This window comes from Carcharhinus amblyrhynchos, unplaced genomic scaffold, assembly GCF_965287045.1.
Source record: "Carcharhinus amblyrhynchos unplaced genomic scaffold, sCarAmb.v2.hapA scaffold_51, whole genome shotgun sequence".
Classification (NCBI taxonomy): Eukaryota; Metazoa; Chordata; class Chondrichthyes; order Carcharhiniformes; family Carcharhinidae; genus Carcharhinus; species Carcharhinus amblyrhynchos.
This window is the reverse complement of record NW_027649792.1, coordinates 1009038-1034337: the sequence shown is the minus strand read 5'-3', so window position 1 is coordinate 1034337 and position 25300 is coordinate 1009038. Positions and strand designations below refer to the sequence as shown.

Sequence of the window (25300 nt, the reverse complement as noted above, 5' to 3'; positions counted from 1 at the left end):
CCTGGACGATTTCCCTCTTCTATTAATAAGGGATTCTGTTCAATGTGTTGTCTCATTGAGACAGCGGGAGCGACAACTCCAAACTAACAGAGATCAGCAGCTGTGGAGAGAGAGGGAGGGAGAGGAGAGATCAGAATCTGGGAGCAGTGGATTGGAATCTCCCAGCGATGCATCTGAATCTGGGAACAATCAATTGGAATGTTACAACAATGGATCAGAATCTGGGAACAATCAATTGGAATGTTACAAAAATGGATCAGAATCTGGGAACAATCAATTGGAATGTTACAACAATAGATCAGAATCTGGGAACAATGGATTTTGATGTTCCAACCAAGGACAAGAGTTTATCATACTGGATTTCTTGGTTTACTGAAGATGGCTCATGGATAACATTATTTGGTCGGATTCGATATCTACTGCACGTGATTCAATGCTTTTACTATCCCCTCCTGGCTATTGTTGGTGTTCCGGGTAAGTCCCTGGCTGGAATTTTACCGGCCTGACCGCCAAGGATTCGGAGCATGCGAGGGGCGGAGCATGGGAGGGTCTGTTAAACACGGGAGGGATTTTCCAGCTTCGGGGAGAGTGAGGCTGTAAAGTCCCCTCCCCTGTGTCCAGTTTCTCTTGCTAGAAAGGCTGTTTAACTGTGTTGATTTCCCTGTCATTTACTGTACTCGGTTTGCTGCTCTTGTTTCTGTTGAATCTCTGTGTCCAGTTATTATTTCTTTCAGCCACTGACAATTGTCTCAGGGCCCATGGGCTGGGATGTCTTCTGTGTGCTGGGACTTTTCATAGATATGTGACATCAAACACTATTCCTTCATGAGTAAAAGATTGAGACAGAATCCATTCTACCCTCGACATATAACATATAGCAGTTCACTGCTTATCACCCACCCAGTCAGCAGGCTGCAGAATCCATTTTTATTGTTTACAGCAAGATCTCACTTGTGTATCTGAATTGTGTATTTGCAACCACATAGGTTTGGTACATGGTTGGGAACACAGCTGCAAGTCATAGAAATCATAGAAACCCTACAGTACACAAAGAAGCCATTCAGCCCATCAAGTCTGCACCGACCACAATCCCACTCAGGCCCTACCCCCTTATCCCTCCATATTTTACCCACTAATCCTCTAACCTATGGTTCTACGGTCAATTTAGCATGGCCAATCAACCTAACCCGCAGTCCTTTGGACTGTGGGAGGAAACTGGAGCACCCGGAGGAAACCCACACAGACACTAGGAGAATGTGCAAACTCCACACAGGCAGTGACCCGAGCCGGGAATCGATCCCAGGACCCTGGAGCTATGAAGCAGCAATGCAAACCACTGTGCTACCGTGCCCCCCCACCCCCGGCAATCTGTCTGTCTAAATGAAGATTTTTATGGGGATAGGGCTGGGTGGGATTGTGGTCGGTGCCTGTGAAAGTTCTGCTCATACCTCACGCTTTCACGCCTAGACCACCAATGTACAATACAAACAGTAAGGGACCCAGCATTGATCCATGTGTAATTCCACTGGACACAGGCTTGCAGTCACAAAAGCAACATTCAACCACCGCCCTCTGCCTCCTGCCACTCAGCCGATTTTGAATGTAATTTACCAAATTGCCCTCGATCCATTCGGCTATTACTTTCCTGTTCAGTCTCCCATGCGGGAATTCTTCCCTGAAGCCCATTTAGACTACATCGACTGCACTTCCCTCATCTACTTATGCAGTCACCTCCTAAATATATTCAAGCAAATTGCAGACATGATCTCTACTTGACAAAGCCATGCTGACTATTATTCATCAACCCTTACCTCTCAAAGTGGAGATTAATCCTGTCCCTCAGATTGATTTCCAATCATCATGATTTCCAATCATGGACATAGTGATGATGCCGTGTTGGGCGTGATCTTGGATGTCTCCAGGACACCTTGTAGGATGGCAGTAGAGCACAATGTTTAGCACAGCTGTCTCACAGCATCAGGGATCCCGGGATTCCATCATCACCAGGGATGATTTTTTGTTTACTTTGAAACCAGCTTCATTCTCACACATTGCCTGTTGGGATTTCTCCTGTTACAAGAACGTATCGTGTTTCTCTGGAAAGCATTCACTTTGAGCTGGTCCAGTTTCTCGCAGCTCCCCAGAGTCACATTGACCCTTGTAAATTTATCTCGATCACAGCAATCCTGTGCACATCATCAATCTGCGTAAGTTCATTGGTAAGGCCAGGGCACATCGTGCTGATGTTCCAGCTTGAGATGTGAAAGACTGATTTGGTTGGGTTTGATTTGAATTGATTTGTCTTATTGTTGTCACATATATTAGTATACGGTGAAAAGGATTGTTTGTTGAGTGTTCTACAGACAAAGGATAGAGAATAAGAGATTGCAGAATGTAATGCAGTTATAGCTAGGGTGGAGGAAAAGATCAACTTAATGCCATATAGGTCCATTCAAACGCCTGCTGGCAGCAAGAAGAAGCTGTTGTTGAGTCATCGGCATGGTGGCAACATGGTTAGCACTCCTGTTTCATGTCTCCAAGGACATGAGTTCAATTCCTAGCTTGGATCAACGCCTGTGTGGAATTTGCACATTCTCTGTGTGAATTTCCTCCGGATGCTCCGATTCCCACCCATAGTCCAACATTTCGTTGATTGGCCATGCTAAATTAACAGTTCGTGTCCCGTGATACGCATGTTAGGGGGATTAGAAGGGTACACATGTGGGACTTTGGGGATAGGGCCTGGCTAGGATTATCAATGGATCAATGGCCCCCTTCTGCACTGTAGTTTTTCTATGAGTTGGTTGGCATGCTTTTTTTTATCTCTAATGGAACTAGTGGGATGAGTATATATCCATGGTGCATTATTCCCTAACTATGCTGGCTGTTTTTGCGAGGCAGCGAGAAGCTTAGACAGATTTGATGAGTTGGAGATTGATTTGAGTGATGGACTGGTCCGCATTCACCAAGTTTGAAGTTTGTTGCGGTCTGGGACAGAGCATGAGCCACACCAAGCTACAATATTATCTATGATGCATCTGTAAAAGTGGGTGAGAGTCGTAGCTGACCTGCCAAATGTCCTTAGTCCGCTGAGAAGATAGAAGCATTCGTGGGCTTTCTTAACTGTAGTGTCATCATGGAAGGACACAAAAAGTTACTGGTGATCTGAGCCCTAAAACCTGAAGATCTAGACCGTTTCAGCTTCAACCCATTGATGTAGATAGGGGCATGTACTCCATGATACCTCCTGAAGTCGATTTGCTTTGTTGACACTGAGGTAAAGATTATTGTGGTCACAACAATTCACCAGATTCTCCAACTCTTCCCTGTTCTCAGTCTCATCATTGTTTGGGATCTGACCCACTATGTTGGGGTCATCAGAAAACTTGTAAATTGAGTCATCGGCATATAAGGAATACAGTAAGGGGCTGAGGACACAGTCTTGCCGGGCACCGCTGTTGAGGATGATTGTGGAAGAGGTGTTGTTGCCTCTCCTTATTTATTGCTGTTTGTGAGTTAGAAGTTCAGGATCCAACTGCAGAGGCAGAAGCCAAGTCCCAGGCCACAGATTTGGACATGAGTTTAGTAGGAATAATGGTATTGAACGTTGAGCTGTAGTCGATAAACATGAGTCTGTGTTACAGGGTTGACTGTTGGGCCAGGGAGATAGAACATAGAACATAGAACATTACAGCGCAGAACAGGCCCTTCGGCCCACGATGTTGCGCCGACCAGTTACAAAAACAATGACCCACTAGCCTATACCAATCCCTTTTCGTCCATAAACCTATCCAGAGATCTCTTAAACGCCCCCAAACTAGACGCATTTACAACTGCAGCAGGCAGGGCATTCCAATCCTTCACCACCCGCTGGGTAAAGAACCTACCCCTGACATCCGTCCTGTAGCTACCCCCCCTTAATTTAAAGCCATGCCCCCTCGTGCTAGCTTTCTCCATCCGAGGAAAAAGGCCATCACTATCCACCCTATCTAAACCTCTAATCATCTTATATGTTTCAATAAGATCCCCTCTTAGCCGCCTTCTTTCCAACGAAAACAACCCTAAATCCCTCAGTCTCTCCTCATAGGACCTCCCCACCATACCAGGCACCATCCTAGTAAACCTCCTCTGCACCCTCTCCAACGCCTCCACATCCTTCTTGTAATGCGGGGACCAGAACTGCACACAGTACTCCAAGTGCGGCCGCACTAGAGTAGTGTACAGTTGCAACATTACACTGCGACTCCTAAATTCAATCCCCCTACCAATAAACGCCAAGACACCGTACGCCTTCTTAACAACCTTATCTACTTGATTCCCAACTTTCAGGGATCTATGTACACACACACCTAGATCCCTCTGTTCATCCACACTATTCAAAGTCCTCCCGTTAGCCCTATACTCGACACATCTGTTGCTCCTACCAAAGTGAATCACCTCACACTTCTCCGTGTGTGGACATGTTGAACTTAGAACATAGAACAATACAGCGCAGAACAGACCCTTCGGCCCACGATGTTGCGCCGACCAGTTAAAAAACAATGACCCCCTAACCTAAACCAATCCCTTTTCATCCATAAACCTATCCACGGATCTCTTAAATGCCCCCAAACTAGGCGCATTTACAACTGCAGCAGGCAGGGCATTCCAATCCCTCACCACCCTCTGGGTAAAGAACCTACCCCTGACTTGAGGACGTAGGTGAACTGTAGTGGATCAAGGCAATCTGGGAGGCTGGAATTGATTCGTGCCATGACAAACCTTTTGATGTCTTTCATATTATTGGATGTCATTCTCACTGGATCATTATCATTATGACAGGCTGCTTGGTTTTTCTTTGGTAACGGCCTTTGTTGAGTTTTTCCTACCAGGTGCACAGATTGTCAACCTTCCTGCCAAGAGAGGACTTACTGACCTTCACTGGTCCAGTAGACCACAGTGGGGCAGCAGCAAACCCACTGGGAATTATGGACGGTCACTATTCACTGAACACTGAAGTTTTCTCAAACACTTGAAAGCAAACCCTGGCAGTTGTGTCCTGTGCCAACCGGGTGTGAAATTACCATTTCTTCCTGTGTTGTACTAATTTGGCAACAATGCTGTGGTCTCCTCTCCAGGGTACAGCCCAGGGTAAATATAATAGAGATTCTGTGCTGTCAAGGCATCGGGATCTCCCCCTGTCAACTGTTAGTATGAGCCAGAGGCAAGGGTGAACCAGCACTGTTTGGTACCAGTTCTGCTGCAGGGGTTGTCAGTAAGCTGTCTGACTGATTATCATCTACAGGGATTTCTGTCAGGGTTTACTCCCTCAGCCTTCTTACCCTCCAAATTCCCCCACAAGGTAGAAGGGCTATTTACGTGTTGCTGAGTGAGGATCAGTGTTGTGAACTCCTCTGAAAACTCTCTCCCAAATGTATACCATTGCGTTGTCGCCATGGTGCAGCATGGTGACACTGTGGTTAGCACTGCTGACTCACAGTGTCCGGGACTTGGGTTCAATTCCTGGTTTGGGTCATTTATTGTGTGGAGTTTGGAGATTCTCCCTGTGTCTGTATGGGTTTCTTCTGGATGCTCCTCTTTCCCCTTACACTCCAAAAGACGAGCTGGATTTTTAAAAAAAGTTATTTTGTATGTGTGGACATTGTTTTTATTTTCACCTATCCTCAGTCTAAATGGTCACATCTTCCTCTGAATGATGTCTAATTTTAATCTTAATCTTCCTTCCTAACAGTGAACATAATCACAATTGTGACACTGACAAACAGAAACTGTGGTCTGTCCAAATGTGTTACTAGTTACCTGGTGGCCATGTCGGTGGGGGATCTACTGGTCGTTATCCTTGACCTTACATTGAGACACATTCCCATTGTTTATTGGGAACAGTTTTATTTCCTGGTGTTGGTTCCTGTGTGTAACATCCACGCCGTCCTGCTTTACGCAGCCACTGACTGTTCTGTCTGGTTCACCGTCACTTTCACCTTTGATCGATTTGTGGCCATTTGCTGCCCCAAGCTGAAAAGTAAATATTGCACTGAGAAATCAGCGTCTGTGGTTCTGGGAACAGTGACGGTGCTGAGCTGTTTAAAGAACATTTTCTGGTATTTTATGTTTTTAAATGGATATCGGCTGGTGAACAATCCCTGGTTTTGTGATGTCTCATGGGATGTTGTGAAATCTCTGGTCTGGGGAATAATTGAGTTCCTCCACTTCATTTTAACACCGTGTGTCCCATTCGTCCTGATTCTGCTGCTGAATGCTTTCACTGTCAGACACATTTTAGTGAGCAGCAGAGCCCGCAGGAGACTCCGGTGTCACAACAGTGGTGAGAATTCCAGAGACCCAGAGATGGAGAGTCGAAGGAAATCCATCATTTTACTGTTTGTTATCTCAGCCAATTTCATGCTGTTATGGTCAATGTTAATGGTTTATTCAATATGGAGTCGGATGGAGTATTTGGGCTATAAGTCGGTATGGTTAGAAAGTTTTGTTCTGGAATTGGGTTTCATGCTGCAACTCTTGAGTTGTTGTACAAACACTGCCATTTACGCTGTGACACAGACTCTCTTCAGACAGCAGCTAATAATTCTGCTCAAATATCCCTTTACTGCAATTATTCATCTCATTACAGCCTCAGAAGTAAATGCAACTACAAGATCCCTGACTCTTCCTATTGGACATTCAAACTCTAAACAACAAACAGCCTCACAAAGACAGAAAGGGTAACAGATAGAGAGAGAGAGGGGTGGCAGTGAAAGCAAAAATGAGAGTGATAGAGAGACAAAGATAGATAGAGGGAGGAAAGGGCACAAAGCCATGAAGAGAGACAGCATTTGAAATAGTTTTGAACAGATAGAGGGAAAGAAACAGACAGACAGAGAGAGACAAACAGAGATAAAGGACAGAGAGAGAGAGATTCTCTCAGAGTGAAAGAAATAGGGAGAGAGGGGGAAATGGCAAGGCTGATGGACAGGGAATGAGAAAAGGGGACAGGACATACATGGGAAGATGTAATATGGAAGGAAAATTGTTCTCTGGAGCAGTGTGCTGGTGGCTGGGGAGTGTAAACTGTGAGTGTTCTGTGTTTATTTTTAAATTACATTGCTGGGTTGTGGGTTTTTTCCCTTTGTGCTTTCCATAGAGGGTCTGAGGCGCAAGGGCTGTTGGGAAGGGAGTGAGGGAGTATAAAAACAAGGCCACAGTAGATAGCGGGCAGCGTTGGGAGTGGGCATCAGAGTGAGGTGGGTGCTGAGTGAGTACTGCAAGGGCTTTGGCTCACAGGGCTTAGGCGAGACAGGGTTAGGCAAGGTGAGTTACTGGTCAAGTTTTTCAAAGTGTGTCCACAGGTCTGAGGGTAGTCAAATAAATGGCAGGGACCATGGGGAGACGTGTCAGCTGTGTAAGGTGCAAGATGTGGGAGTTCCTGGAGACGCAGCATCTCCGGAGAGTCCACATCTGCACCAAATGTCTGGAGTTGCAGCGTTTGAGGGCCCGGGTTAGGCAACTGGAGCTGAGGCTGGAGGATTTATTTTTAGTGAGGGAGAATGAGGCATGAATGAATAGGAACCAGATTCAAGAGGGGATCTCAGAGTCAAGGAGGGGGGATGGGTGGGTTACAGTTAGGAAGGGGAAAAAGAAGAGGAGTAATGTTCCAAAGGCTACGCCAGGGGTAGTCTCTCAAGGTAGCAGGGGTAAGGCACCAACTGAGGTGGAAAGGGCACGAGGGGAAGGGGAAAATGCCTCAGAGGGAAGGAAGGGGGCTGGATGTGAGATAGTGGTGGGGGACAGGAGGGTTAGAGGAATTGATAGGCGGTTCTGTGGGCAAAAGCGAGACTCCAGGATGGCGGTCTGCCTCCCTGGAGCTGGGGTACAGGATGTGTCAGAGAGGGTAGAGGAAGTCTTGAAGGGCAAAGGGACCAAGGCGGATGTAATTATACATGTAGGAGAGAGGGACATAGGAAGGAAGAGTAGGGGGTAAATACGTAGGCAGTTCAGGGAGTTGGGGGCCAAGCTGAAGTGTAGGGCCTCCAGGGTGGCGATCTCTGGGCTCCTGCCAGTGCCCAGCAATAGCAGGGATAAGAATAATGAGATCCTGCAGCTGAATGTGTGGCTGAGGGATTGGTGCAGGACAGAGGGTTTTAGTTTTATTGACCATTGGGAAGTCTTTGCAAAGGAAGGGCACTTGTATAAGAGGGATAGGGGACACTTAAATGGGAAGGGGACGCATATTTTAGCTGGGAGGTTGGCTGGAGTGTTTAGGCAGGGTTTAAACTAGTATGGAGGAGGGGGTGGGGAGGAGGGAGACAGCTCAGGCTCTGGGAGTGAGTTGGATGTCAGGGTAAGTCTAGTTGATAGGGAAATCCCCCAGGAGAAGGAGGATCCGAGAGGGACTGAGGGTCTTTGGTGCACCTGTTTTAATGAGAGGAGTGTAACGGGAAAGTCGGATGAACTTAGGTCCTTGATGTTCGCGAGGAATTTAGATGTGGTGGCAGTGACAGAGACGTGGTTAAAGGAGGGGCATGACTGGCAGATAAATATTGCAGGGTATAAGTGTTTTAGGCGTGATAGGGGAGGGTTGAAAAGAGGAGGGGGAGTGGCACTCTTAGGGAATGGATCACAGCGGTGCAGAGGGAGGATAACATGGAGGGGTTGGAAATTGAGTCTTTGTGGGTGGAGTTGAGGAACAGGAAGGGGGCCATTACTATGCTAGGAGTGTACTATAGGCTGCCCGATAGCCCGCGGGCAGTGGAAGAGGGCATATGTAGGGACATTTTGGATAAGTGTAGGAAGAATAGGGTTGTTGTAGTGGGAGATTTTAATCTCCCTGGGGTGGATTGGAAGGTGCCGAGAGCTGGGGGGGTCTGATGGGGAGGAATTTGTAAGATGTGTATTGGAAAGATCCTTGCAACAGTATGTAGATAGCCCGACTAGAGAGGGGGCGATACTGGATTTAGTTCTGGGAAATGAGCCGGGTCAGGTGGTTGAGGTTGCGGTAGGTGAACATGTGGCTAAAAGTGGCCACAACTCCATCTACTTTAGGATACGAATGGAAAAAGATGAGAGCTGTCCTAAGGGGAGGGTGCTAAATTGGGGGAAGGCTAGATACAGCCGGATTAGACAGGAGCTTAGGGATACAGACTGGGATAGGCTGTTGGAAGGCAAGACCACGTTAGGCATGTGAGAGTCTTTCAAGGGAAAACTGCAAAAGGTGCAGGAGAGACATGTGCCGGTTAGGAGAAAGGATGGGAAAGGTAGGATTAGGGAACCGTGGATTAATAGAGATATAGAAGACTTGGTTAGGAAGGAACGAGAGGCGTATGTCAGGTCTAAGCAGCTGGGAACGGAGGGAGTGTTGGAGGAATACAGAGAGAGTAGGAGGGATCTCAAACGGGGAGTTAGGAGAGCAAAAAGGGGGCATGAGATGCCTTTGGCAGGTAGGGTTAAGGAGAATCCAAAGGCGTTTTACTGTTATCTTAAGAACAAAAGGGTGGTTAGGGGGGTAAAATCGGTCCTCTCAGGGACAAACGTGGGGAATTGTGCTGAGAGGCAGAGGGAATAGGGGAGATCCTGAATGAATACTTTGCGTCGGTATTCACGAAGGAGAGGGGCTTGATGTCTAGTACGGTCATTGAGGGAGCGGTAGACCAATTGAAAGATCTATTGATTAAGAGCGAAGAAGTGTTGGGGCTTTTAGAGGGCATTAAAACTGATAAATCTCTGGGGCCTAATTGCATTTATCCTAGGCTGCTTAGAGAGGCGAGGGATGAGATTGCTGGGCCTCTGACGCAAATCTTTGTCTCTTCTATGGACACAGGTGAGGTCCCAGAGGACTGGAGGATAGCAAACGTGGTACCGTTGTTTAAAAAGGGTAGGAGGGATACCCGGGTAACTATAGACCGGTGAGCTTAACGCCAGTGGTAGGTAAGTTGGTGGAGAGGATTCTTAGGGATAGGATGTATGCGCACCTGGAGCGTTGCGATCTGATTAAGGATACACAGCATGGCTTTGTCAAGGGGAAGTCTTGCCTTACGAATCTGGTAGAATTCTTTGAGGAGGTGACAAAAACGGTTGACAAAGGACGAGCCATTGATGTTGCCTATATGGATTTCAGTAAGGCATTTGACAAAGTCCCTCATGGTAGGTTGATACAGAAGATTAAAGCTCATGGGATATGTGGTCAGGTATCTAGATGGGTAGAGAACTGGCTTGCAAAGAGGAGTCAGAGAGTAATTGTGGAGGGGTCTTTTTCTTGCTGGAGGTCTGTCACTAGTGGTGTGCCGCAGGGCTCGGTACTGGGACCTCTTCTCTTTGTAGTGTATATAAATGATTTGGAAGAGGGAGTAGGTGGTGTGATCAGCAAATTTGCTGATGACACCAAGATGGCTGGATTGGCTGGCAGTGAGGAGCAGTGTCTGGCAATACAGCGGGATATTGATAGGCTGGTTGATTGGGCAGATACATGGCAAATGGAGTTTAATCCGGATAAATGTGAGGTGATGTATTTTGGCCGCAATAATGTAGGGGGGCATTATATGATAAAGGGTAAGCCCGTAAGGAGCATAGAGTCACAGCGAGACCTGGGGGTGCAAGTGCACAAGTCTTTGAAGGTGGCAGTGCAAGTGGAGAGTGTGGTGAAGAAAGCCTAAGGTATGTTAGCCTTCATAGGAAGGGTTATAGAATATAAGAGCTGGAGTCTAATGTTGCAGTTGTACAGAACATTGGTTCAGCCACATTTGGAGTACTGCGTACAGTTCTGGTGCCTTACTACCGAAAGGACGTGGAGATTCTGGAGAGAGTGCAGAGGAGGATTACCAGGATGTTGCCTGGTATGGAAGGACTGCGGTATGAGGAAAGATTGAAGAAATTGGGGCTCTTTTCCCTTGAAACACGCTGACTGAGGGGGGATGTAATAGAGGTATATAAGATTATGAAGGGTATAGATAGAGTAAACAGAGGTAAGCTATTTCCTATAATAGAGACACGTAGGACAAAGGGCCATGGACTTAAGGTGAGGGGGGAGCGGTACAACACAGATATTAGAGGGAGGTTATTCACACAGAGGGTAGTGGGGGTATGGAATGCTCTGCCAAGTAAGGTGGTGGAGACAAACATGCTAGAGTCCACTAAGAGTAACTTAGACAGGCACATGACTGAGTTGGAGATGGGTGGATATAGGAGAACTTTTTAAATAAGGGTCATTAGCATTGGGGCGTCCCTGGCAATGTAAATGGGTATATTATGATAATAATGTTTTTTTTCTCTTTCATTCACAGATTTTAAGTTGGTCCACCTCGTGTCCATAGAGGGGCATACAGGCGATGGGTCGTACTGGGGCTGCTCTTGGTTGTTCAAGATTGGCCTAGTGCTTCATGTCGTTAGTGTGTGCCTAAACTGGACAAGATACTGGGCAAGACGACAGCTCAGTGACTATCGCTGATTGCTGTGCAGACACATGGATTTGGGCCGGTGTTTGTGGGAGTTTGCGCATTCTCCCCGTGCTTGCGTGGGTTTGCTCGGGGTGCTCTGGTTTCCTCCCACACCCCATAGATGTGCTGTTAGGCTGATTGGCAGGAATAAATTGTCCCTAAATCAGTTTCCCTCAATCTGGATGGACATAAAACATTAGATAGGGGTCGTGGGTAGAGAGGGGGACTGGTGGTGTTGAGATGGCGGTGCGGGCTTGTTGGGCCGAAGGGCCTGTTTCCCGGGCTGATTTTGTTCTTTGTTCTTTCTTTAAAAGGGCAACTAAGAGGGAACGGGAGACAGAAAGGAGGGCAGAGATAAATAGTCAGAGGAAGAGAGAAACAGACAGAGAGAGAGCACGGGAACAAATGGAAAAGAATGAGACTGAACACATACAATGGACACAACAAGAGCAAAAGGCAGAGCAAGGCATAGAGAGGGAGAGATAAGAGAAGTGGGACAGAGACAGAGAGGGAGAGGGACATGGAGACAGAGCGGGACAAGGAGAGTGAGATTAAAAGGGATCAAGAGAGACAGAAGAAGAGGGTATAGAGGGAGAGAAAGAGGGAGAAGCAGAGAGACAATAAGAGACACAGAACAACATATAGAGAGAGACAGAGAGACACAGAGAGATGCACAGGAAGACAGAAAGCGACAGAGATTTACTTAATGACTTTTATGATAACCATCAGTTGGACCTATTGGAATATGAATTCCCTGATTGAGCCAGTTAATGCTATCCAATCAGGGTGGGTGTATCTAGGTTACTGGAAATCAGGTCTGTATACTCAGGATGTGGGTATGATGGACTGATGGTTTTATCACTCGACTATTAATACAGAAACTCAGCTGATGTTTTGGGCACACGGGTTCCAATCTCATCACAGCTAATGGTGGGATTAAAATAATTATATCTGGAGTTCAGAATCTGCTGGTGACCAGAAAATCATTTTCGATTTTTGGGAAAAAAAACACCTGGTTCACCAATGTCCCAGGGAAGGAAATCTGTCGCCCTTACATGATCAGAACGCTTAATTGCCCTCTCAGCAAGGGCAACTGGGGATGGGCAATAAATGCTGGCTGGCCAGAACACCCAAGTCTCAAGAATGAATAAACAATACTTTGACTGGGAAATTTTAAATAAGCTGTAAACTGTTTCTCACAAGCTGGATAAATACCCAATCCCAAAGGTTGAGGATGACAATTCAAAGCTGGCAGTAGGATTCTTGCTTGCAATTGTGAACTTATTGACCTGCACTTAAATTAACAGCTAGCTGAGGATTTCCAGCTATAATCAACAGCTCACACTCAGAAGAAGTTGAACGTTTATAAAGTGTCAAATTTAGGTTTACACTAACACTGCAATTAAATTACTGTAAACATTGTCTAGTCATCACACTCTGATGCTTTTTTGGGTACTCTGAGGGAGAACTGAGCATGGGCAATGCACCTAAACAAGCAAGTCTCCCAGACTGTGGGAGGAAACTGCAGCAACCAGAGGAAACCCATGCTGATACAGCGAGAATGTGCAGACTCCGCAAAGACAATGACCCAAGCCACGAATTGAACCCAGGTCTCTGGCGTTGTGAGGCAGCCGTGCTAACCACTGTGACGCCTTATCTACGGTGATAGTTTGGACAAGGAAATTCCAGAAGTACCTGCGTGATGGTGCAGCCCATAACATTGGCCCAAATCCAGCTGTGGGTTTTATGAGTGTCTGCCAACTAGTATCAGTTGGAACACCCTCCAGGAGGCCGAAACATTCAGGCAGATGCCTTGAGTTGACTACGATTAACAGACAGTTGTACCCCCGATGGAAGAGATGGTAACCATGACCCTTTTTGTGAAATTCTCTGAATGGCTGCCAATTATATTTGGCTGTGGATGCAAAATTACCCAGTCCTCAATAATTGGAAGCAGCGAGTGCTGATGCGGGTGTCCAAACGGCCGTTCCAGACTGAATTGTACACATATTGTAGTGGCAGAGAGCAGCTAACTGCGGAAGGTGGCACACTGCCATGGATTTCAAGAGTGTCGTCCTGAGCCAGGTTCACTATCCCATCCTGGCTGAAACTTACCACGGCCACCCAGGAGTGACAAACTTAAAATCCTCTCAGTTGCCATGTCTGGTGGCCAGGTATGGATACAGATATTTGCAGAGGTGGGTCAGTATTGGTGATATCAACAAGGGGAACTATAACCAGTCACTACTCTTTGCACTTGCAAATAGCCAGGACGGCCACAGATGCAGCTGTACGTGGAAAGTGCCAGTCCGTTCATAGAGTCAACGTTCCTGCTAATGGGAGGTGCAGATTCAGAATGGGTCCCGTAACTGGATGAGTTAATCAAAGAAGAAATAAGTCTCACAACGCCAGCTTAAAGTCCAACAAGTTTATTCGCAGCAAACGCCACAAGCTTTTGGAACAGGCTGTCCATTCGTCAAGTGAGTGGGAGTTCTGAGCAGGAGGAACCGAATGGAGAATTGAAACTTCAGAAACGGTTTCCAAGATAGTCAGCCCTCGGCGGTTACTCAGACCGAGATGGGAAGGGGTTCAATGGCTTCAAACAGGTTCATGCAGGAATATAAACTTCCAAACTGGGCCTGTTAAATCTGCCCACAGAGTGCAAGCTACAAAGAGTGAAACTCTGAGAGTTGGGGTAAGTGTGGGAGTTTAGGGAAGTGGCTGGCGATGTATTGCTCTGTCTTGTGTCGCTTACTGCCTTCCCATCAGGTCCAGTGTGAGCAGGTGTCGGCCAGACATTAAATGTTCAGAAAATGTTGTGGGACCAATGGAAGCAGCTGATTGGTGAGTCAGTCCTCGGAAGGAACACTGAGGGAATTTTCTGAGCAGCTCCTTGCTGATGTCATAACACCAGGAAAGATCCCAATATTTTTAATGCTCTGGGAACCTGGGCTCGAATCCCAACATGGCAGCTGGTGGAATTCGAACTCAATAAAAAGTATCTGGAATGAAAAATCTGCTGATGACCATAAAATTATTGCTGATTGTTGAGAAAACTCACCTGGTTCACTCATATCATTTAGGGAAGGAAATCTGCCGTCCTTGCCTGGTCTGGCCTACATGTGGCTCCACAGTCACAGCAATGTGTTTAACTCCCAACCGCTCTCCAACATCAACTCGGGATGGGCAATAAATGCTGGCTATCCTGAGAACTCTGTTTCCCAAAAATGAATGAAAGAAATCCCCTTTTCCCATCCTTACAGATTCAAGCAGATTTAGATTTTTGCTGCTGGGATACTTTCTGTGACGTTTATTGAGAACATAGCTTAAAGTAGAAAATTACAACAAGATTAAAAACATATAAAAAGTAGATAAAATACAGAGGCAGGTCCAGGTAATGTGCTGTACTTGCATGATGTGGGAGCTCGCGGTCCCATTTGTGTTTGCTTGTGTACACATCTGTAGGAAATGTTGGTTGCTCGAGGAAGACCAATTCAGATTTGATGAGGTGGAGTCTGAGCTTTGAACGCTGTGGCACACTAGGGAGTGGAGAGTTAGCGAGACACTGTGTTTCAGGCGGTGCTCACATCCCAAAGAATAACTACATCACATTTGGTGAGTGATCAGGGACAGAGAGTGTGACTCCAAGCAAGTCTTGGTGACGAACCCAGGACGTTGTGTTGAAGGACCCTTGGGCTTGTCTCAGTGTAGATGATGAACGAATGGTATTGTCACTCGACTATTAATCCAGAAAACTGTTTGGATCACTAATGTCCTTTTAAGGAATGAGACCTGCCGACCTTATCTGGTCTGGCCTACATGTGACACCAGAGCCACATCAATGGTGTTGACTCTCAATGCCCTCAAAGGGCAACTAGGGACATGCAATAAATGCTGGCCAGCCAGGGACACCAATGTCCTTCAAATGATGAAAGAAATGGATGTGTGACCTTTGCGGACGTGGATGAGGGCTGCAAGGAGGATGAGCAACTTAACCATAGCACTGTGGTTCAGGGAGCCATTCAAGAGGGAGGAGGAAAGGGAAATGTTGTTGTAAATGGGGATAGTTTGACAGGAGGAATAGACACTTTCCCCTGTGGCCAGCATGGAGAGTCCCCAAGGCTGTGTTGCCTGACTGGTGCCCCGGTTCAGGACATCTTCTCTGGGTTGCTGGGAAAAATGGAGCTGGAGGGGATAGATTCAGTTGTTGTGGTGCACGTTTCTGAATCCTTAACAGATTAAATCTGAAATTGGAGTCACAATTATCGGACTTGGATGGATTCTGTGGATTTCCAGAGTTAAGGATGGTAACTACATCCCGGGATAGAGTGGAACAGCCCGGAGAGACCCTCTAACATTTGGAATTGGATGATTGGAAGGTCACAGACAGGTGAAACTCAACACTGAGCCGTGGGATTTTGAGAATTGTGTTTTAGATGTCAGTAACTTTGGTGTGTAACACAGCCTCTAATATTACAAATTAATAAATGTAATCAGCATTATCCATTCTTTGAAAGACAGCAACTCAATCTCAGTAATAAATATGTTCCACAACCTCAATCAAAGTTGCCACGAGTTTGCTGATTTGAAGAAACTCAAAGATGAGCGATTTTGCAAAGTCAGTACCCCAGAGGGGATTCCACAGGGTAGATGTGAAAGTCTTTGGGAATGTATCACCATGCAGATAAAACAGAGAGTACCTGCAGAGTGAAGGAGCACATTACTTCACGCTGAAAATGTATCTGGAATTTCAAATGGTGAAGAAAATATACCACCTGGAGTTATTGGGATTCATGGGAAGTGTAGTTGTCAAAATCTATGTGTCAGCTGCTCTATGCTGTTACTCAGTGACTGATCTACATGTCACGATTTTGCAGAGATACGTTCAGTAATATGATATACTGTTCCCTGTGAACATAACATCAGTATTGGTGAAGTTGCTAGAGCCTGTTTTCAAGGATATCATAACTCAGCACTTGGTAGGCAGCGGTAAAGTCAGACAAAGTCAGCATGGATATACAGAGGTGAAATCTTGTTTGAAGAATCTATTGGAATTCTTGGAGGATGTGACTAGTAGAGTTCAGTGAGGAGAACCAGTGCTTTATTTAGACATTCAGGAGTCTTTCAGTAAGGTCTGATGTAACAGACTGCGATGTTGAGTATGCGTTGCAGACAATGCCTTGATTTGGATAGAGAGCTGGCTAACAGAGAGGAAACAACGTGTTGGTAGAAATGAGTCTTTGTCTGACTGGTAGACAGTGTGGTACTGCAGGGATCTGTGCTAGAACCCAAACTGTTCACATTATATATGAATGTTTTGGCATAGGGAATTAAATGTATTGTGTCCAAATTCACAGATGATGCAAAGTCAGGTGGGAGGGTAAGCTGTGAGAACCATGCAGGCATGTTTCAATATAACAGGCTGTGTGTGTGGGCATATGCATGGCAGTTGCCGTTTAATGTGGATAAATGTGAGGTTTTCCACTTTGTTAGCAATAATAAGAAGACATAAATGTAGCTGTGGAGAACACTGGGTTACAGGGTTGTAAACGGGATAGTATTGCAGTTGATAAGGAGGATGTGCTAGATATTCTTGAGGGCTTGAAAATAGATAAGTCCCCTGGGCCGGACGGGATTTACCCTAGAATTCTCTGGGAGGCAAGAGAGGCGATTGCAGAGCCTCTGGCTCTGATCTTCAGGTGGCCATTGGTCACATGTGTCCCCCTCTCACACTCTCCCCAAGGTGCTGCCTCTCTGTCCCGGTGTCCCAGTGTCCCCCTCTCACACTCTCCCCAGGGTGCTGCTTCTCTATCCCACTGTCCCCCTCTCACGTCTCCTCAAGGTGCTGCCTTCTCTGTCCCGGTGTCTCAATGCCCCCCTTTCACACTCTCCTCAAGGGGCTGACTGCCAGTCCCAGTTTCCCAGTGGCCCAGTGCCCCCATCTCACACTCTCCTAAGGTGCTGCTGACTCTGTTTAGGTGTCCCAGTGACTTTCTCCCACTGTCTCCCCAACTCACTCTTGCCTCCCAACAACCTCTCAGTCAAAAATGCTGAGAAAGCTGGATGTGAAGCCTCTTGATAAAATTGTTCTGCGCATAACACTGAAAGGATGATTTGTGTAAAGCCTCATGCTCAGATTGTTCTAAAAATAACACTGAGAGATAGATCTATCTGAAGCCTCAGATTGTACTGTACATAACACTAAGAGTTAGTTCTATCTGAAGCCTCTTGTTCAGACTGTGCAGTACATAACACTGAGAGATGGATCTATCTGAATTCTCTTGCTCGGATTGATCTGCACTGAGAGATTGATTTATGTGATTTTGATTTACAAATGTTATTTCATACATAAGCTGTACACAAGATCGACAACAGCCTGGGTTTAGCAGTCTATATCAGACCTGAGTAATGTTAACCTCATCCAGAACTAACAACCATGATGACAATAAGCTACAGGAGCAGAATGATGCTGTTTGGCCCATTGAGTTCCTCATCACAGTTTTGAAATAGGAAGTCTCACGCCACCAGGTTAAGGTCCAAGACGTTCATTTGGAATCTCGTGCTTTTAGAACACTGCTTCTTCATCAGGGCAATTGGTGTTGTGAGGCGTCCTACCATGTCCACCACAGTCCAATGCTGGCATCTCCACATCACAGTTCTAAAGGGCTGTCAATTTCCTTTGAGGGTGTTCCCTCGGCCCTCATCTCTCGTGGTAATGGAAACATCTTTCCCATGTCCACTCTATTCAGGCCTTTAATTATTTTGCCTGTTTCAATGAGCTCCCCCTCCTCGCCCTTCTAATCTCCATTGAGTACAGACCCAGAGCCCTCAGACGCTCCTCATGCGTTAAGTCTTTCATTCCCCAGATCATTCTCGAGAACCTCCTCTGGATCAGCCGAAGGCCAGCACATCCTTCCTTAGATGTGAAGTCCAAAATGACTCATAATAACCTAAATGTGGTCTGACCAGTGTCGTATAAAACCTTAGAAGTACACCCCTGCTTTTCTATTCTAGTCCTCTGGAAATGAATGCCAGCAGAGGGACCCCTGTTATATCGAATGAATATTGGAAGATTTACAGTCTGACCCTCCATTATTTCCAACTTTCCATTCCTCACTGACCCTCAACACCCCACCTAGGCTGCAAAGTTTCTACTTTGGGTGTTAAAAACTGTTGGTTTGAAAGGGGTTAAGTGAAGCTGTTTGTTTAGTGACTGTAATTAAAGTGAGTCTCCCTGGATTGGATTAGTGTGCCTGGCGGTTTTCCCTCCCCTATTAATAAGGGATTCCGTTCAATGCGTTGTCCCACTGAGCCAGCAGGGAGCGGCAACTCCGACACAAACAGAGATCAGGGCTGTAGAGAAACAGAAGGAGGGCGAGGAGATCAGAATCTGGGAGGAATGGATTGGAACCTTCCAATAATGGAAGAGAATATGGGAACAATGGATTGGAATCTTCCAACAATGGATCAGAATGTGGAAACACTCGACTGGAATGTTACAACAATGGATCAGAATGTGAGGACAATGGATTGGAATGTTCCAACCAAGGACAGGAGTTTATTCACTTGGATTTCTCTGTTGACTGCAGATGATTGGAAGTTAAGTTTGGCTATTTGGATTCAGTATCTACTGTACGCAATTCAATGCATTTACTATCCCCTTCTGGCGATTGTTGGTGTTCCGGGTAAGTCCTTGGCTTGAATTGTATCGACCCGGTCACCACGGGAATCGGAGCAGGCGAGGGGCGGAACATGGGGTGTTCTGTTGACGTCGGTTGGGATTTTGCAGCTTCGGGAAGAGTGAGGCTGTAAAGTCCCGCTCTCTATGTCCAGTTCCTAATTCCAGAAAGGCTGTTTTGATATTCTCGTCATTTACTGTACTCGGTTTGCTGCTCTTGCTGTTTTTGTTGAATCTCTGTATCCAGTTATCATTTCTTTCAGCCACTGACAATTGTCTCAGGACCCATGGGCTGGGATGTCTTCTGTGTGCTGCGACTTTCCACAGACATGTGACATACAACATGATTCCATTGTGAACAAAAGGTTGAGACAGAATCTGTTTTAGCCTCTATATGTAACAGCAGTTCACTGCTAATCATCCACCCAGTTACAATGTTGTAGACTCCATTTTAATGATGATATGTGCAAAGCATGAACTCACAGAGAAACCACATGGTTTGTAAAGTTTAATGTTTATTCAGCAGTGACACGAGCAGGTTTACATTAACCTTGTAGTGAAGTTATTGTGAAATTCCCCCAGTCCCCACACTCCAGCATCTGTACCGGTGCACTGAAGGGAAAATTAGCATGGCCAATGCACATCTCCAGAACAGTTTTCAGAGTTTGGGAGGAAACTGAAGATCCCAGAGGAAACCAATGCAGACGCAGGGAGCATATGCTTTATCCGCACAGATAGTGGCCAAGCTGGCAACCAAATCCGAGTCTCATGGCACTGTGAGGCAGCAGTGCTAACCACTGTGCCACCACAAACTCTCTTACAGTCAGAGGAACACAAACACACAGACACACCCAAGAGCAGATATATAAATACACACACGTGCTGATGGAAGCAATCAGATTTAAGCACTTACTCCCACTCACACACAAATTCAAGAATAACCAAAATTGCTGTAACATCCAGAGCAACGGGCACTAAGGAACATTCATACAATACTCTCTTGCTCACACATACACACACACACACACACACACATACACATGCACATTGGTACAGACAATATAGACACACACACACACACACACACACACAGGATTGGGGAGGAGGGGTGGTTTCCAACTACTCCCTGCCCATTAATGATGGAGTGAGCAAGTAAAACTTTGCAGCAGCCTAGAACTCAGGTCCACGCCGAATTTCTAGCTTCTTGCGACCTCACCGGCAATGGATCTGCGGCGGATTCCGTCTCCCACCCATTTCTGGCAAGAGGCTGAATAAATTATAGAATTTTTTTTTGAAACAAACTTGAATAAAATTAGCGAGCCCGGGATGCAAGTGTGCGGCACACTTGCCTTTGCAGCCTCACCAGGAGAGGGTGCGTCTGGTGAGGAAAACAGCTGGCCCACATGTAAAAGCACAAGTGGTGATGATCTCGTTGGTAGAACCAAACGCCATTCAGGACAGCGTCGAGGGCAAAGGTAGGTGCCCCTTGCACAGTGCCCATCTGGCACTACCCACCAAGAGGGCGGGGCCTAAGATGGTGAGGTCTACAAGGACGGGACCTAGAGATAGTGGGGCCATGGCCGGCAGGGGTGGAACCAGAGGGAGGGGCGGGGCGTGAAGGTGGTTGGACCTTGGGGGGCGGGGGGGGCGATCCAGTAGGGAGGGTGGCCCAATCCCACTGTGCATGCGATTGGTCATGTAGGGACCGTAGCCCTTTTGCCACTGAGCACGTGATTCTTGGGGTGTAGCAGGTCCTGCTGACACACTGCACGCGGTTGGTGAGGTAGGTCAGTCTTTGTGGCCACTCGGCACAGAGCTTTTGGGGGTAGGATGTCCACTCTGCATGTGATCTTTGGCTGAGGGGGGATGGGGGGGAGGGAGCTGCTGCCTCTTTGCATGCAATTGGTGTGGGGGCAGAGGGATGATTGGTCCGAGTGGTGGTGGCAGGATGGGTGTTAGATTTGTTCGGGGGCTGCTCACGTAGAGCTATGGGCCTCGGATTATCTGGGGGTAGCTACTGTGTTGAAATTGGCTGCAGCAGCAGAGGGCTGACAGATGTCTCTCTCAGACCAGGCAGCTCACTGCTGGCTGCAATTGTGCATTTGCAACCACGTAGGTTTGGTGTGTGTTCGGTATCCCAGCCAGCACTGTGAGAGCTCCAACTGATGGGGCCACTGCTTAGCGGGTGGTCTAACAGTCACCGAGTTTTAACAGTGTGAAATGAGGACCTTCGGCCCATTATTTCTGCACTGGTCATCAAACGCCTATCCAACCGATCCCCATTTTCCAGCACTCGATCCACACCCTTGTGTGCTCTGGTGTTTGAATTGTTGGTCTAAATGCCTCTTGTGGTTGTTCCCGCTTCTACCACCCTTTCAGTCCGTGAGCTGCAGATACCAGCACCCTGTGGATGGAAACATTTTTCCTCCAATCCACACAGAAATCTGCCCTTTAACTTGAATCCACACTCCTCTGGTTAGTGACACCTCGAGGAAAGTGAATAAGTTTCTTCCTATTTCTGTCCACCTGATTTTGTACATATCACTCAAGCACTCCCACGATCAGGCACTACACCCCCACTGGGAAGCAGTCCCACAGTCAGGCCGCTCCCCCTCCAGCCTTCTTTGCTCTGAGATATAAAAGAACCCAGACTCACCAGCCTCTCTGCATAGCTGAAACTCTCCAGCCCAGACAGCATCCTGGTGAATGTCCTCTCCACTGTCTCCAGTGCAATTACATCCTTCCTGTAGTGTGATGACCAGAGCAGCAGTCAATGCTCTTGCTCTGGTCTAACCAGCATTTTATACACTTTCATCATAACCTCCCAGCTCTTATATTCCATACTGTGGCTGCTGAAGACAAGTATGCTACATGTCATCTTAACTAGCTCACCTATCTATCAGGGATTCACGTATGTGCACCCCACATTCATTCTGGTTCTCCGCACTTCCTCACACTCTACCGTTCATTGTCCAATTCCTTGCCCTGTTAATCCTCCCAAAAACATCATCTCACATTTTTCAGGTTTAAATTCCATTTGCCCACCAGACCAGCCTGTCCTTTTCCTTGGCACAGTGGTCGGCGCTGCTTCTCGACAGTGCCAGGGCTTCGTGTTCGATTCCTGGCTTGTGTCACTGTCTGTGTGGAGTTTGCACATTCCTCCCCCCCAGTGTCTGTGTGGGTTTCCTCCAAGTCTCCAGTTTCCTCCCACATTCAAAGGATGTGTGGGTTAAGTGGATTGGCCAGGATAAATAGCCCTTAGTATCAGGGAGACTCGCTAGTTTAAATGCATGGGGGTTTGTGAATAGGGCCTCGGTGGGATTGTGGTTGGTGTTGACTTGATGGGCCAAATGGCCTCCTTCTGCACTGTAGGATTCTATGATTCCTGCAATCTGAGGCTTTCCTCCTTAATATTTACCACACCACCAATTTTTGTACCATCTGTGAAATTACTGATCACACTTCACACATTCATGTCTAGATCATCAATATGCACTACAAACAGCAAAGGACCCAGCATCGATCCCTATGGAACCCCACTGGACTCTGACTTGCAGTCACAAAAGCAACCTTCGACCATCACCCTCAGCCAATTTTGAATGTAATTTACCAAATTGCCCTGGATTCCATTGGCTATCACTTTCTTGCCCATTCCCCCATGCGGAATTTTTCAAAAGCTTTTCTGAAGTCCATGTCCATCGATCACACTTCTCTCATCTACTCATTCAGTCATCTCCTCAATACATTCAAGCAAATTGTTAGACATGATCTCCCCCTGACAAAGCCATGCTGACTATTGTTCGTCAATCCTTATATCTTGAAGTGGAGATTAATTCTGTCCCTCAGCTTTTTTTCCAATCATTTCCCAACCACGGATATGGTGATGCCGGTGTCCTGGGCTTGATCCTGGATATCTTCAGGGCACCTTGTATGAATGGTAGCATGGCACAATGGTTAGCACTGCTGCCTCACAGCATCAGGGAGCCAGTTCAATATCTGGGATTCCACCATCACTAGTGAATTCTTTTTAACATTGAAACCCAGTCCATTCTCACATATGGAGTTCAAAAACAGCGAGGTTATGTTGCAGCTGTATAAGGTGCTGGTGGGGTCACGCCTGGAATATTGTATACAGTTTTGATCTCCTTTCTTGAGAAAGGATATGCTGGCACTGAAGGAGGAGGTTCACTAGGTTGATTCCGAAGTTCAGGGGGTTGGCATATGGGGAGAATCTGAGTCGACTGGAGAAATATTATTGGAATTCAGAAGAAAGAGGAGAGATTATAGAAACATGTAAGATTATGAAGGGAATAGATAAGATAGAAGCAGGGAAGTTGTTTCCACTGACAGGTGAAACCAGAACTCAGGAGAATGGCCTCAAAGTAAAGGGAGCAGATTTAGGATTGAGTTGAGGCGGAACTTCTTCACACAAAGAATCTGTGGAACTGACTGCCCAGTGAAGCAGTTGAGGCTACCTCATTGAATGTTGTAAAGACAAGGATAAATACATTTTTGAACAGTAAGGGGATTAAGGTTATGGTGAGCGGAGTCCACAAAGAGATCAGCCATGATCTTATTGAACGGTGGAGCAGGCTTGAGGAGTCAATGGCCTACTCCTGCTCTTAGTTCTCGTGTTCTTATGTTGCCCGTTGAGATTTCTCCTATTACAAGGACATATTGTGTTTCTCTGGAGAGGATCCACATTGAGCGAGTCCAGTTTCTCACGGCTCCCCAAAATCCACATTAAGCGTGTAAATTCATTCTCGATCACAGCAGTCCTGTGCATATCGCCAACCTGCATAAATTAATTGGTAAAGCCAGGGCACATTGTGCTGATGTTCCAGCTTGAGATGTGGAAGACTGACTTGATTTGATTTGATTTATTGCTTTCACATACACCCCCACATCCCCACACATTTTACCCGCTAATCCCTCTAACCTAAGCATCCCAGGACACTAAGGGACAATTTTAGCACGGCCAGTCAACCTAACCCGCACATGTTTGGACTGTGGGAGGAAACCGGAGCACCCGGAGGAAACCCATGCTGACGTGAGGAGAATGTGCAAAATCCACACAGACAGCATACAGTGAAAAGTATTACATGAGTGCCACAAAAAAAAGAATATTGTACATAGAGAAGGAGAGAGTGCAAAATACCATGTTGCAGTCATAGCTCGTGTATAGAAATAGATGATCTTAATGCGATGTAAGTCCATTCAAATATCTGATGGCAACAGAGAAGAAGCTGTTCTTGAGTCGGCAGCATAATGACACAATGGTGAGCATTGTTGTCTCATAGGGACCTGAGTTTAATTCCCAGCTTGGATCACTGCCTGTATGGAATTTGCACATTTTCTGTGTCTGCGTGGGATGCTCCGGTTTCCACGCGCAGTCCAGCAATGTGCAGGTTCGGTTGATTGGCCGTGTTAAATTGCCCAATAGGGTCCCAGGGTATGTATGTTAGAGGTATTAGCAGGGTACATGTGTGGGACTTCGGGGATAGGAACTGGCTTGGATTGTTGTCAGTGCAGACTCGATGGGCTGAATGGCCTCCTTCTGCACTGTAGCATTTCTATGATTCGATGAGTCCGTTGTTTTATGTTTTTTTTATCTTTTTTTCTGCTAGAGCAATGTGGAAGAGTTTATGTCCTTAATTAAGCTGGCTGCTCTCCCGAGCTGTAATCCATAACATGAGTCTGTGTTCTAGGGTTGACTGCAGGGCCAGGGAGATGGTGACTGTGGACCTGTTGTGGAGGTGGACGAACTGGAGCAGTTCCAGGCAATCCGGGAGGCCAGAATTGATTCAAGGCATAACTATCCTATTGATGCATTTCATAGTATTGGATATCAGTGTCACCAGACGATAGTCATTAGGACAGGTCACTTGACTTTTCTTTGGTACCGGCCTTTATCACAGAATCATAGAATCCTACAGTGCAGAAAGAGGCCCTTCGGCCCGAGTCTGCACCGACCACAATCCCACCCAGACCCCAACCGCACATCCCCACACATTTTACCCGCTAATCCCTCTAACCTAAGCATCCCAGGACACGAAGGGACAATTTAGCACGGCCAATCAACCTAACCCACACATCTTTGGACTGTGGGAGGAAACTGGAGCACCCGGAGGAAATCCATGCTGATATGAGGAGAATGTGCAACAGTGACCCAAGCCGGGAATCGAACCCAGGACCCTGG

At 46.6% G+C, this 25300-nt stretch overlaps 1 protein-coding gene across 1 annotated transcript; it reads left to right on the top strand.

Moving 5' to 3' along the window:
- The first annotated feature begins 314 nt into the window (after nucleotides 1–314).
- On the top strand, nucleotides 315–24791 carry LOC145337502 (putative G-protein coupled receptor 139). Its single transcript, XM_080182291.1, has 3 exons — nucleotides 315–474; nucleotides 5732–6636; nucleotides 24729–24791. The coding sequence occupies exons 1-3, from the start codon at nucleotides 315–317 to the stop codon at nucleotides 24789–24791; spliced, it is 1128 nt and encodes a 375-aa protein (XP_080038417.1).
- Nucleotides 24792–25300: the final 509 nt, after the last annotated feature.

What these genes read in the sequence shown, in the direction of transcription:
- LOC145337502 (XM_080182291.1), top strand. Translation starts at nt 315, where the DNA reads ATGGATTTTGATGTTCCAACCAAGGACAAGAGTTTATCATACTGGATT. An exon ending in GGCTATTGTTGGTGTTCCGG is followed by an intron (nt 475 to 5,731) that starts GTAAGTCCCTGG and finishes CCTTCCTAACAG; the next exon opens with TGAACATAATCACAATTGTG. An exon ending in ATCTCATTACAGCCTCAGAA is followed by an intron (nt 6,637 to 24,728) that starts GTAAATGCAACT and finishes TTTTTCTGCTAG; the next exon opens with AGCAATGTGGAAGAGTTTAT.